Below are 14,276 nucleotides of genomic sequence, written 5' to 3'. Positions count from 1 at the left end.
CGAGTGCTGGGATTAATGGCGTGCGCCACCATGCACAGCTAAGGTTTCTCTGTGTAGTAGCCCTGGCTGTCCTGGGCTCACTCTGTAGACCAGGCTGGCCTCAAACTCACAGCGATCTTCCCACTTCTGCCTCCCAGAGTGCTGGGATTAAAGGCGTGAGTTTGTTTAGGCAGAGATCTTCTTGCAGTCCAGATTTTGGCACTGTCATTACTATGATGCATCTCCTGTTTTAGAATGTTGTAAACACTGTTCTCTCTCTTACCTTCTAATTGGTTAAATCAAGAGCTGAACAGGGCTGGAGAAATGGCTCAGAGGTTAAGAGCACTTACTGGCTGCTCTTCCAAAGGTCCTGAGTTCAATTCCCAGCAACCACATGGAGGCTCACAACCATCTGTAATGAGATCTGGTGCCCTCTTCTGGGGTGCAGGTGTACATGCAGACAAGACATTGTATACATAAAATAAAAAAAAAAAGAAAAAAGAAAAAGAAAGTTTAAAAAGAGTTAAACAGCCAAGAGCTGGGCATAAGATAGGGGGGACTTCTAAGCCTCAGGGAGAAAGGGTCCCAGGTGGGAGCCAAAGAGAGGCAGAAGTCACCGTCTGGATATGGACGAAGCAGCAGCAGCCAGGATGAGACTAAGATGCCAGGTAGTGGGCCACGGTGCTGGGAAGGAGGCCAGGCCATTGTTGGCAGTTAGTGTAGCTGAGCGTCTACCCAGCTATAGTGCCTGGAGCTCCAAATAAATACACAGGCCCCCGGGTCATTATTTGGGAGCTCGGGCAGGGACAGAAAACAAACAAACAAACAAACAAACAAAAAACCTTGCATTTTATACTACCTAGGAAGCCCAGCTCTCCAAACAAAGCAGAATCCAGGGCTGGGCATGTATGTTGGTGCCGTCTGCAGATTCTCGGGGCTCTTAGGTCCAGTCACTGAGCAGGATTTTAGAGCACGTGTTTCACGTCCGGACTTGTTAGCCCTCACAGCGTTGGGGCCCTTTGCGGGCAGACTCATGCCTGAAGTATACTTAGGTCTCTCTGCTTTTCTTAGACCAATGGGACAGAGTGATGGACCAAGGGCGAGGCTTCCTGAGGGTCTCTGGCTCCCAGGGAAGACAGACAAGGATCCGGAGACGGCTGGGCCAGGCAGGACCATAGATTTATTGGGGCTGTACACACGCACACTCACAGCATCACACGACAATGGCACAGTTACTCAGGACATCAGGGTGGCCTCTGCCGTCAAAGCAGGGCCCAGAGGCAGCGGGTTACGACCTCCTTCCCCTGCGGCCTTAGACCCTGCTGGGTCCTTCCTCTGGGGCAGCTGAGGAAGGGAGCGGGCTGCTGGGGTGGGCCTCGGGCCTGGCAGGGGCTGAGCAGGCAGGTTGGTCCAGCGGGCCGGGCTGGGCGGAGGCCACCTCACTCCAGGGACTGCAGCATGAGCAGCTGCTTCAGCACCTTCGTCTGGCTGGTCTCTCGGATCTCCCCCGCCAGGAACATCTCGTCCACCACCGTGTAAACCTGGAAGGGAGGCAGGGAGAGCTGGGGCGAGGGAGGGAAGGGAGGCGGGGGAGCTGGGGCGAGGGAGGGAAGGGAGGCGGGGGGAGCTGGGGCGAGGGAGGGAAGGGAGGCGGGGGGAGCTGGGGCGAGGGAGGGAGGGGAGGCGGGGGGAGCTGGGGCGAGGGAGGGAGGGGAGGCGGGGGGAGCTGGGGCGAGGGAGGGAGGGGAGGCGGGGGGAGCTGGGGCGAGGGAGGGAGGGGAGGCGGGGGGAGCTGGGGCGAGGGAGGGAGGGGAGGCGGGGGGAGCTGGGGCGAGGGAGGGAGGGGAGGCGGGGGGAGCTGGGGCGAGGGAGGGAGGGGAGGCGGGGGGAGCTGGGGCGAGGGAGGGAGGGGAGGCGGGGGGAGCTGGGGCGAGGGAGGGAGGGGAGGCGGGGGGAGCTGGGGCGAGGGAGGGAGGGGAGGCGGGGGGAGCTGGGGCGAGGGAGGGAGGGGAGGCGGGGGGAGCTGGGGCGAGGGAGGGAGGGGAGGCGGGGGGAGCTGGGGCGAGGGAGGGAGGGGAGGCGGGGGGAGCTGGGGCGAGGGAGGGAGGGGAGGCGGGGGGAGCTGGGGCGAGGGAGGGAGGGGAGGCGGGGGGAGCTGGGGCGAGGGAGGGAGGGGAGGCGGGGGGAGCTGGGGCGAGGGAGGGAGGGGAGGCGGGGGGAGCTGGGGCGAGGGAGGGAGGGGAGGCGGGGGGAGCTGGGGCGAGGGAGGGAGGGGAGGCGGGGGGAGCTGGGGCGAGGGAGGGAGGGGAGGCGGGGGGAGCTGGGGCGAGGGAGGGAGGGGAGGCGGGGGGAGCTGGGGCGAGGGAGGGAGGGGAGGCGGGGGGAGCTGGGGCGAGGGAGGGAGGGGAGGCGGGGGGAGCTGGGGCGAGGGAGGGAGGGGAGGCGGGGGGAGCTGGGGCGAGGGAGGGAGGGGAGGCGGGGGGAGCTGGGGCGAGGGAGGGAGGGGAGGCGGGGGGAGCTGGGGCGAGGGAGGGAGGGGAGGCGGGGGGAGCTGGGGCGAGGGAGGGAGGGGAGGCGGGGGGAGCTGGGGCGAGGGAGGGAGGGGAGGCGGGGGGAGCTGGGGCGAGGGAGGGAGGGGAGGCGGGGGGAGCTGGGGCGAGGGAGGGAGGGGAGGCGGGGGGAGCTGGGGCGAGGGAGGGAAGGGAGGCAGGGGGAGCTGGGGCGAGGGAGGGAGGGGAGGCAGGGGGAGCTGGGGCGAGGGAGGGAGGGGAGGCAGGGGGAGCTGGGGCGAGGGAGGGAAGGGAGGCGGGGGAGCTGGGGCGAGGGAGGGAAGGGAGGCGGGGGGGGGGGAGCTGGGGCGAGGAGGGAAGGGAGGGCCGGCTGCAGCGGTCGCCAGTCCTTCGGAGCCCAGTGGTTACACACCCTGAGCAGGGAAACAGAAGTGGGGGTGGGGGTGGGGGGCCCGCAGATCTCCGGTGGCTCTGGCCACACCTCTGTGGCTCCTCTTCCCCAAAAGCCTACCTTGTAGAAGTTGAACACTAGGTCCAGCTCACAGACATTGTGGAAATATTCATTTAACACCTGAGAGAGGGAAACGGAGACCAGTGATAAGGGGCACGCGCCCACAGGGCTGCCGCCATGGCTCTGAGGCTAACAGCGCTGAGCAGCCTGACTTTGAACCCTGCGTCCCACCAAGTCCCAAAGGTGACCTCTGGCTGCCACGTGTGAGCTGTGGCACATGCGTGCCTGCATGCACACACATTGCGCAGACACTATGCGTGCATGATGATACTAGGCAATAAAATACGAAATCAGAGACGGACTGCGAGGCTTGGGGACGTAGCTCACTGTTCGCCTGGCATTCGCGAAGCCCTGTGACCCATCTCCAACACTGCAGAAAACTTGCTTGGTGGACACGTGGACTCCTAGCCCGTGGGAAGTAGAGGAGGCCTGGGAATTTAAGGTAACCCCTGGCTATATACATAGCAAGCTTGGGGTAGGCTGTATGAGACCTGTCTCCAAAAAAAGGGGAGGTTTGTGCAACTGGAGAGGCGGCTCAGCAGGTAAGAGCACAGGCTGCTCTTCTAGAGGTCTTGTTTGGTTTCCAGCACCCACATCAGGTGGCTCACACCTGCCTGTAACTTCAACACCAGGGGAGCCAATGCCCTCTGGGTCCCTGGGCACCTGCACACCTGATACTCCCCATGCACACACTCCTCCCCCCATCAACCAGCAATGGATGGATTAAGAGACAGCAATGCACTGTGTCGTCTGTCATCAAGCACAGGGACAACCGAGGGGACAGTGGATCATGAATCCCAGGCCGTCCTGGGCCACATGGTAAGGCACTGTCTCACACAAACAGACTGGCGATCAAGAGATCAGAGAGACAGAACTAGTGACAGAAGTGGTGAGGACAGACAACTGGGTGACAGACAACAAGACAGCTGAAGACTCCAACTGTGACACCAGGGAGACGGGCCAGGAAGAGGGCTCAGCTGGTCGAGGTGCCTGCTGCCAAGCCTGTGGCCCTGGGTTTAAGCCCTGGAGCGAGCTCACAGGCTGGCAGGGGAGCAGCAAGTCCATGCCATCTTCTGAGCTCCACACGCACGCCACTGCACCAGCACACTCACACCGTGACTAGAGAGTCAAGGGCAGGGCGGGTGGCAGATGGGCAGATGGGGGAGACAGCCGGCTGGGGCAGATGAAGGAGGTGAGGAGGGAGAGGCAGCCGGGAAAGACAGACCATGCACACGGAGGGAGGCAGCGCGGGGGCCCAGGGCCTGTGGGGCCTCCTGGGTCAGCACTTGACTCACTTCTACGAAGTTGTGGATGGCCTCAAGGTAGGCCAGATTGTTGTCGTTGACGTCCACGCAGATGCAGAAGTAGAGGCCAGCGTAGCGTCGGTAGATGATCTTGAAGTTCCGGAACTGTGGGCAGAAAAGAGTCAGGACTGAGCCTGGGGGAGGGGGCCCGCTGCCCGCTGCCCGCTGCCCCACTGTGTGTGTGACCCCAAGCATGGGGGAAGGGCTCTGGTGCATGGCCCAGCAGAGGCTCACTCAGCCAGGCCACGGGATGGACATCCCCAGGGTTGGCAGGACTGGGTTTTGGGGTTCACAGTGGGGCCCTAATCCATTCTCATCCTGGGCATCAGGGAGGCTTCCTGATGGAGGGAACTGTGAGTTGAGAGCCAGAGTCAGTCAGGGGAGGCCCAGGCCCAGGGAACAGGCTGTGAAGGAGCCAGGGCAAGGGCTGCGACTAGGCCTGGCAGCTGTGACCCCAGTCCTAGGGGAGCTGAGGCAGGAGGATCACGTGTTTGAAGAAAGTCCGGGCTATGTAGTGGGCCCTGTCTTAAAAAAAAAAAAAAAGTTCACCCATTTGCTTTGTTCTGTTTTGTTTTTAAAGATAGGATCGACCATATAGCCCAGGCTGGACTTGAACTGGCTATGTAGCTGAGGATGGCCTTGAACTCCTGATGCTCCTGCCTCTACTTCCCAAGTGCTGGAATTATAGAAGTGCAGCGCTACACCTGCTTCAAAGTTTCAGACTGTGGACTGTGTGTACTGGTGCACACCTTAAGTCCTAGCTGCTCAGGAGGCCGAGAGGGAGGAGATCATTACCTCAGCAGGCAGTTCAGATCCGCCCAGGAGACACACACACACACACACACACACACACACACACTCCACAGAAGTTTCTTATTTTGAGACATTTTGGATTTTAGAGTTCCAGGTAATGAAAGCTCAATACATGTAAATATTAAAACAATGCTTACCCAGCTCACAAGCTAGACACCTGGGATAGGGGCAGATTTAGCTCTATGTGCAGCTATACTAAAGACTGAGAGCTGGACAGGGGCTGGGGGCGTGGCTCAGTGGTAGAACCCCTGCCTAGAATCCCCCAGTGAGGGGCTGGGGGCGTGGCTCAGTGGTAGAGCCCCTGCCTAGAATCCCCCAGTGAGGGGCTGGGGGTGTGGCTCAGTGGTAGAGCCCCTGCCTAGAATCCCCCAGTGAGGGGCTGGGGGCGTGGCTCAGTGATGGAGCCCCTGCCTAGAATCCCCCAGTGAGGGGCTGGGGGCGTGGCTCAGTGGTAGAGCCCCTGCCTAGAATCCCCCAGTGAGGGGCTAGGGGTGTGGCTCAGTGGTAGAGCCCCTGCCTAGAATCCCCCAGTGAGGGGCTGGGGGCGTGGCTCAGTGATGGAGCCCCTGCCTAGAATCCCCCAGTGAGGGGCTGGGGGCATGGCTCAGTGGTAGAGCCCCTGCCTAGAATCCCCCAGTGAGGGGCTGGGGGCGTGGCTCAGTGGTAGAGCCCCTGCCTAGAATGCCCCAGTGAGGGGCTGGGGTGTGGCTCAGTGGTAGATACCCTGCCTAGAATGCCCCAGTGAGGGGCTGGGGCGTGGCTCAGTGGTAGAGCCCCTGCCTAGAATCCCCCAGTGAGGGGCTGGGGGCGTGGCTCAGTGGTACACTGGCCTAGCATAGTGAACAAAGGAGGAGTGCACTGTTGACAGACACAGGTACATGGACAGACACTGGGATATGGCTGGTATTTAGCCAAATCCTAGTTGTCTGGAATGTGTGTAGAGCACCACCTGGTGGTAACTGTGGGGACCTACATATTTTGTGGGTCCTGGAATTTTTTTTTTTTTTTAATTTATGACTATAAAGTGTTCTGCTTGCACGAACACCAGAAGAGGGCACTAGATCTCACAGACGGTTGTGAGCCACCATGTGGTTGCTGGGAATTGAACTCAGGACCCTTTGGAAGAGCAGCAGGTGCTCTTAACCTCTGAGTCATCTCTCCAGCCTATGGGTTCTGGAATTTTTGTTTTTCGAGATGGGGTTTCTCTGTGTAGCCTTGGCCATCCTAGACTCACTTTGTAGACCAGGCTGGCCCTGAACTCACAGTGATCTGCCCACCTCTGCCTCCCAAGTGCTGGTATTAAAGGCATGCACCACCACACTCGCCTCAGTCCTGGAATTTTTATTCTTTTCAGCTCAGCCCATTCTTTTTGTTATTTTGCTTATTATTTATTTATTATTTGTAGAGACAGTATTTCTCTATATAACTCTGGTTTGGAACTTTATATAGAGACCAGACTAGCTTCAAAAATTTCCTGATCTTTGCACTTCCACTTCCCAAGTGTCAGGAAAACTGTCACTTCTGAGTCAACGGCAAGGAGACAGTCAGGGCTACAGATCACCCAGGGCTACAGAGTGAAACTATAGCTAAAGGGGGGCTGGAGGGTGGGGAGGACGCCAGGTGTGGTGGCGCACGCCTTTAGTCCCAGCACTTGGGAGGCAGAGGCACGCGGATCTCTGGGAGGCCAGGCTAATCTACAAGTGAGTCCAGGACAGCCAGGGCTACACAGAGAAACCCTGTCTCAAAAAATAAAAGAAAGAAAGAAAGAAAGAAAGAAAGAAAGAAAGAGAGAGAGAGAAAGAAAGGGAGGGAAGATAGATAGATAGATACGTAGATAGACAGACAGAAAGACAGACAGACAGACAGACAGACAGACAGACAGAGGGATAGATAGACATGCTTCTCAAGTGAGGAAGGAAGGTGGGGCTGGACAAAGACAAAGCAGGCATGGTGCACAGGCTTTAATCCCAGAGCTGGGAAGCTGAGACGGGAGGCTCACTGGAACTTTCTGGCTTGTCAGATTAGACTAATCAATGAGCACCCAGCCTAATGAGAGATCCTATCTCAGGACACAAGGAGACAGCTCCTGAGGAATGACACTCTGGCGTCCGCACCCCACCCCGCCACAAACATAAACACACACAGGAATTGAGCATCTGTATTACAGGTATGCAACACAGTGTTAGCGTTACAGGCTTACACAGAATGTTAGGGTCGCAGGCACGCACTGCAGTGCTAGGGTTACAGACATGTACCTCACTGCTAGAGTAACAGACATGCATCACAGTGCTAGGGTTACAGACATACACTGCAGTGCAGTTTCCCAAGATGACCTCCAGCCATATACATGCTGTGGGGTGCATGCTCTTTCCCACAATAATAAATAAATACCCAAGCAAATCGGGGATCCTGGAAGCTTGTGCCAACCCATGGCCCTACTGCTCAAAACCTTTCTGTGCCTCTGGCCACCGAGTGTTCCAGAAGAGCTCAGGAGCTCAGGCAGGCTGACTCTCCTTGCCTGGAATGCTCCACCTGTGCTTCTGCCTCAGGGCCTTTGCACTGGCTGCTCCCCCGGGGGCCTGGAATGTTCCGTGGCTCTGAAAAAACACCCGTCTACTCCCTTATCCCTTCAGAGCTGGGCTGAAAAGGCACCTGAACAAACACGGTTTGTGGCCCGTTGAGGATCCAAACTCAACTCCTCATAGTGTGCAACAAGCACTTTACTCACCATTCCCCTAACCCCTGAAAAATAAAAAGAGCTAAAAGCACGCAGGGCGGATTAATGAGGAGAGGTGGGGGTCGTGGGCAGGAGGCAGCGGTGCCGGGAAGTAGGGGGGCTGGAAGAGGTTTGAAGGGTGCCAGTCACCTCCACAAAGTTGGTGTGCTTGGCGTCCCTGACGGTGACCACGGCGTGCACTTCCTCGATCAACTTCTGCTTCTCGTCATCATCAAACTGCATGTACCACTTGGCCAGGCGCGTCTTGCCTGCCCGGTTCTGGATGAGGATGAAGCGTATCTGGGGAGAGAGGCGGGGACACGGTCACCCCAGGGGAGAGATGGAAGAAGGCGGGGGCGGGGCCCAGGGCCTCCCTGTAGCCAGCTCTCTAAGGCTGCCTGCTTGGCTCCTGCTGGGTCACTCCGAGTCCCTGTGTCCCCCTCTCTCACTGAGTGGCTGACCAAGTCCCAGGCTTTAGTTTATCTTATATCCATCGCTGAAGCGGCTCCCTCACCCTCACATCAAGTTTCCCAAGATGCTCCATTTTGTCGGAGGCGAGGGAGGACGGGTCGTCCACATTGCTGGAGAAGCACGCAAGGCACACGCTGGGCTCCACTGCTGCGCTGCACCTCCAGCCCCTCACTGGGGCATGACGGGTACCAAGTATCAAGTTATTAACCAAGCTCAATGTTAGCTAAATAGGCACTGTTTATATTTAGACTTCTTGCGTCCGAGTTCCCACCACATACGCCTTTTTTTTTTTTTTTTTTTTTTTTTTTGAGGCAGGGTCTCATGTAGCCCAGGCTGGCTTCAAATTTACTGTACAGCTAAGTAGACCCTGGACTCCTGTTCTTGCCTCTACTTCCCAAATGCTGGGATTACAGACATGTGATGGAGCTCAGCTGCGCTTTGTTATTCGTGTTTGCATGTGGCCTTGTGTGCGGGCGCCCATAGACGCCAGAGGCATCTCCTGCAGCTGGAGGTCCAGGTGGTTGACACTCGGGTCCTCTGCAAGAGCGACAGATGCTCTTCACTGCTGAGCCATCTCTCCAGCCATTGTTTTCTGTGTTTCAAAGACAGGGTCTCCCAGCCAGGTAGTGGTGGCGCACGCCTTTAATTCCAGTGCTTGGGAGGCAGAGGCAGGCGGATCTCTGTGAGTTCGAGGGCCAGCCTGGTCTACAGAAAAAGTTCCAGGACAGCCAAAGCTTCCAAGAAGAAACCCTGACTCCTCCCTACCCACAAAGACAGCCAAGGTTGGCTCCAGCCAAGGTCTGGAGCTTACATATCAAGACCCAGTCTCAAAAAAAAACAAAACAAAACAAGATCAGGTAACCCGAACTTCACCCCATCAAATGTTCGAAGGGTAATTTAATGCATTCACCACTGGACATGGGTCATCACTATTCCAGGAAGCGCTTTCCTCTCAATTTCCCAAGAGTAGTCTGGAACTCACTGCTAGCTCAGCAAACCTGAAACTTACGATCCCCCTGCCTCAGCCTGAGTGCACTGCAATCACTGGCCTACCCGACCCGCTTGCATTCTCACTTCTGGATCCACAGCATTTCACTGATTTCTTCTGTAGCTGACGGACAACTGCACTGTTTCTATTCCCAGGCTTCCGTGAGGAAGGCTGTATATATTTCTCGGCGTGTTGGGCTGCACGGAAACTGTTCATCCTTTCCCGGAACTGTTAAGCTGCTTTCCAGGATCTGGCACTTGTTTGTGTGGAGGTCAGAGGATTTTTGAGTGTGGCCATTAACGTTAGGTTCCTGGTTTAAATTCAGGTTGGCTGTCCAGTGTGACAGGCTTTCATTCTCTGAGCCATTTCAGCCTGTGCTTGTTTATTTTTGTTTTGTTATATCCTAGGATAGACCCTGGGGCCTCGTGCCTGCTGGGCAGAGCAAGTGAGCCTTGACACTTAAGTGCCGTAACTGCTTGGGGCCTCAGCGTACTGTGAGTAGTAAGCCACACATGGGAACCAGCGACAGGGTCCACCTCAGCCCACACACTCTGTATTAGCCTGTCTTCTGTCTGGCTCAGAAGGTTATGAGACCCCCCCAAATGCTAGGCCACCTGTCGCAGGGCAGTTCTGAAATCTGAGTAAGCCAGGTGGACTTGGTGGCACAGGGAGGCTGGGGCTGTCATCCCAGCTTCTTTGGGAGGCTGAGACAAGAAGATCACAGGTTCGAGGCTTGCCGTGGCAACTTGGTGAGATGCCCCTGTCTGAAAATCAAGGGGATGAATCGCAGTGATACGGTGCCTGCTTAGCATGCTCGAGGCCTGGGCCCAATCCCCAGGACCACAGGAAACAAAACAGCAATCGGAATGAGTCAAAGCCACAAGGGCTTAGCAGAGCGCCCGGTGCCCGCTGAATCCTCAGTAGAACTAGCAGTCATTATGACCTAGACCAGCGGCTCTCAACCTTCCTAATGCTGCAATCCTTAAATACAGTTCCTCGTGCTGTGACGACCACCAACCGTGAAGTCTTGCGTGACTACTTCATAACTGTAATTTTACTAGTGATAAGAATGCCTCTTCTGATGATCTTGGGCGACCCCTGTGAAAGAGTCATTTGACTCCCGGGAGGGGGGGGGGGTGCGTGACCCCCAGGTTGAGAACCACTGACCTACATGCATTCAATCAAGCTAAGAGCACATGTTCCTGAGCTGGAAAATACCCTAAGTACCACCAGGCAGTGGCTGTATGCTCATGGGCAGATCACTTAGCATCTCTGGGCCTCAGTTTCCCTTTCTGTGTAACGGACACAATGGGCCTCCCTCCTTCCTCAGACTACTGAACAGGGTAACACCTATAGGAGGTACAGCCTCTTAGTAGCATTACAAAGTGTGTGCTGTCGTTTCAGAAACTGGTGCCCCAGCCAGCCAGTGACACACATCTGTAACTGCAGCTACTGTGAAGGCTAAGACAGGGAGGCTGGGAGTTCGAAGGCAGCCTGGGATACCTGCAAGACCCTGTCTCAAAATGAAAAAAAGAAAAAAAAAAAAAAAAAGAGCTGGTCAGACGGTTCAGGGGTTGCAAAGCCTGAAGACCTGAGTTCAAGCCCTGGGGACCCACATGGTGCAAGGAAAGAACTGAGTCCTGCAAGTTGCTCTTGACCTCCACACACATAATGCAAAAAAACAGAAACAAAAACAAAAACACAAGGAAAGGACCAAGATGTAATTCAGGGGCAGGATATTTGACTACTATACAGGTTCTGGGTTTCATCCTCAATACAAAAAAAAAAAAAAAAAAGGAAGGGATGGGTGGGGACGGGGAGGGAGAGGGAGGGAGGGATGGAGGGAGGGATCAAAGAGGGGTTGAGAGAGAGAAAGGAAAGAAGGAGAGAGAGAGAGAGAGAGAAACCACAAGGCTGGGAATTTAGCCGAAGGCAAAGTACTCATGTAGTATGCCCCAAACCCTAGGTTCAATACTGGGGTTCAGTCCTAGGTACTGAGGAAAAAAATAGAAAACCACGGCTCAAAGGTCCCCTGTTGGGAAGCTGAGCTTTGAGCCTTGTCTGTCTGAGCCAGGGATGGGATGACTCCCAGGGAAAACGGTTTTCACAAGCAGAAGGCAGAGCCCGCTGCTGAAAATCTTCGTTTACCCCGAGCCCTGGGTTCTTTACGGGCTCCCACTCTCTTCCCTAAAAGCCTTCTTCGCTCAATCTACCAGCCTCATTTAACCTAAGCAGAGAAACGGGAAACAGGATGTTACACGCTCCTTCCAAGAACTCCTTCTGCTGAGACAGGGAAACCCAGTTCTGGGGCAGCCCAGGAAGGAAAAGGGGTGGGCGCAAAGGGCAGGCTAGGGAAGAGCCGGGCACAGGTACGAAAGAGGAGAGCAGCTAACAGCAGGGCTCAGTTAAGCCCCCTGTGTCCTACCTGCCTCCCCCAACCAATACTTCTGTGTGTGTCGCCCCCCCCCCCCCAGAGAGAATCGTTCCTCCCCTGGGAACACATCTGAGAAGCCCCTTGTCCCTGTAGCCGTCCTCTGCTGTCCCCTCAGGGAGCCTCCCAACCATCTCCCCTGATGTCCAGTTCTAACGTCCATCTCCTCACCTTTGGCCCCTCTCCGCGAAGATTCTTCCAACCTTCATGACAAGCATCTTTTTCTCCCTTACCCAGGCTGGCCTCCCTTGTTACAAAGGTCACATCGTGCCTCCAAGTTCCCTACTGCTCCTTGGGTGAAGACTCATCTCCTGGTCTGACATCTCACTCCCGTTCATCGTCTCTCCCAAGTCCCTAGCCAAAGAACTCTTAGTTCCAAAGGCCCCATCTTGGAGGTGGAGGTTCCCCCCCCCCCGCACCCCCAAATCCAGTGCTGAGTCCTTGCTCCCAAAGCTGCCCCCCCCCACCTCAAATGTCACGTCTCCAAGCCCACTCTGCACCCTAGGCCTCTCCTCTGTGGAACGTTCTATTCGGCGGCTCCTCATTCTCTTCGAGAGCCCACTTCCAACTTCTAGAGCCCTCTAACCCTAATCTTACAGGGGTCGACTTCCAGTCTCCAGGGTCCTCTTCCTCCCCTTGGAAAGAGTCTCACCCCTGGCTTTATCCAACTTGTCCCAAAACTCGGGCTCCCTAAAGCCAGCTCCTTCCTTCCCATAGAGGAGCCCTCCCTACCCCGTCTGTAGACTCTGGTTTTTCATCATCCCTTCCTCATCTCCAATGTCTTCTCCCGCCTCTGTGGTTTCAAACTCTCCCCCAAATGCCTCCCACCAAGGCAGTCCCTCTCCTCCATATCCACCAGCCTGGAGCCCCAAGCACACCCCGCGGCGCAGCATCTAGGCCCTGATCCCCCCCACTTCCCGACCCCAATCCCGAGAGCCCGCGCCCGGCTGGATCATCCGCGGCAAGGGGAAGCTTGTCAGCTCCAAACCGAAACCCCACGGCTCGCGCGTGGACCTTCCCCTCTGCCCGAGCCCGGTACGACGCTCCCCCCGTTACCATGGCGACGCCTGTCCGGACCCCAGAGGCCCGGGTCCCGCTGTAACTGGGTGGCTCCGGCTCGGCTTGCAGTTGCGGGGCTCAGAGCTAGAGCTGACTTCCGGCAGGAGAACCCGCCTTCCTCTTCATTCACGGCCTTCTGGGAGTTGTAGTTTAAACGCAAGTGTTGGCAAGTGAGGGTGACGCCTGTCCGGACGCCTTCCCAGCATGCTCTGCGATTACCCTTTTCCTATCAAGAAAGCCAGCCACCAAATGCATGCTGGACGTTGTGGGGTAAGGTATTTGTAATAACGATAATTTCCATAGGTTAAAAGCAGAAGTGAGCGTTGAATTTCGGGAAATGTGGTTCTAGTGCTCCTCCGCCCCAAATTTCTCATCCAAGGGCATGCTGGGAGTAGTAGTTTTTTCTTTTGAGTTTCTAACATTTTACAATTTCCTAATATATAATGCACTTTGATAATATTCCCTTACCACTACTCCCTTTCTTAGACTGGCGCAGTGGCACACGTATGTAATCTCAGCATTCGGAGAGACAGGGCCAGGCGATCTCTGTGAGTTCGAGGCCAGCCTGATCTAGAAAGCAAGTCTAGGACAGCCAAAGCTATACAGAGAAACCTTGTCGCAGGAAAAAAAAAAGACAAAACCTAACAAAACCTAAACCAAACCGATCGATCAACCAACCACCACCACCACCACCAACAAAAACCATTATCTTTCTTCTTTCTCCTCCATCAAAAATCTTTCTTCCTCGAAGTTCTATTTTTGCGGGGTGGAGTGGGGCATTTATCTAGGCTTGTGGATGAGACCGTTACTTAGCTGAGCAAGGGCACCTCCCCCCCCCTCCCCCCGAGACAAGGTTTCTCTGTGTAGCCTTGGATTCACTTTGTAGACCAGGCTGGCCTCAAACTCACAGAGCTCCACCTGCTTCTGCCTCTGGGATTACAGGCATGCATCACCACGCCCCGGCCTCAAGGGCAATTTTTAACTGAATACGCGACTGGGAATTTGACTCCTTCATCTACTGTGACTGACTTTTAAATTTCTTTTCACTTATTTTATTTTTTTGAGACAAAGTCTCCTCTGTGTAGCCTTGGCTTTTTCACTTATTTTATGTGTATGAGTTCTTCCCTGCAATGTACGTAAGCGTACAACGTGCACGGAATGCCCAAAGAGGTAGGAGAGAGCATACGAAACCAGGAACTGGAGTTGTGGAAGATTATAAACTGCCACGTGGGTCCTGGGAGGCGAAAAGCAGCAAGGGTTCTTAAAAACTGAGCCACCTTTGAAGCTGTTAATCCGCCCAATTCCTCCCGGAGGGTGGAGCCTTTGGCCTCCCCGTGATAAATGGTGATGGGTTGGTCTCCTGCAGGTCTTGAGCAGTAAGCTCAATTGCCGTGAGTTTATGGCGTTATCCCTGTAATGTCCAAAGGCATGTTTCACCCTTCCCTCCGGTGATTTCTTTCTTTCTTTCTTTTAAAATATTTTTTATTTATTTAA

At 55.8% G+C, this 14,276-nt stretch overlaps 1 protein-coding gene across 1 annotated transcript; it reads right to left on the bottom strand.

Moving 5' to 3' along the window:
- Window positions 1–1,133: 1,133 nt before the first annotated feature.
- On the bottom strand, window positions 1,134–12,926 carry AP2S1 (adaptor related protein complex 2 subunit sigma 1). Its single transcript, XM_084771016.1, has 5 exons — window positions 12,780–12,926; window positions 7,984–8,133; window positions 4,296–4,409; window positions 3,001–3,060; window positions 1,134–1,520 (listed from the first exon to the last, which is right to left on the bottom strand). The coding sequence occupies exons 1-5, from the start codon at window positions 12,780–12,782 to the stop codon at window positions 1,419–1,421; spliced, it is 429 nt and encodes a 142-aa protein (XP_084627142.1). The 5' UTR covers window positions 12,783–12,926; the 3' UTR covers window positions 1,134–1,418.
- Between the last annotated feature and the right edge of the window lie 1,350 nt (window positions 12,927–14,276).

Source organism: Acomys minous, assembly GCF_964271855.1.
Source record: "Acomys minous genome assembly, chromosome: 20".
NCBI lineage: Eukaryota > Metazoa > Chordata > Mammalia > Rodentia > Muridae > Acomys > Acomys minous.
Note: the sequence above shows the minus strand (reverse complement) of the source record. Positions and strands in the feature narration are given on the sequence as shown.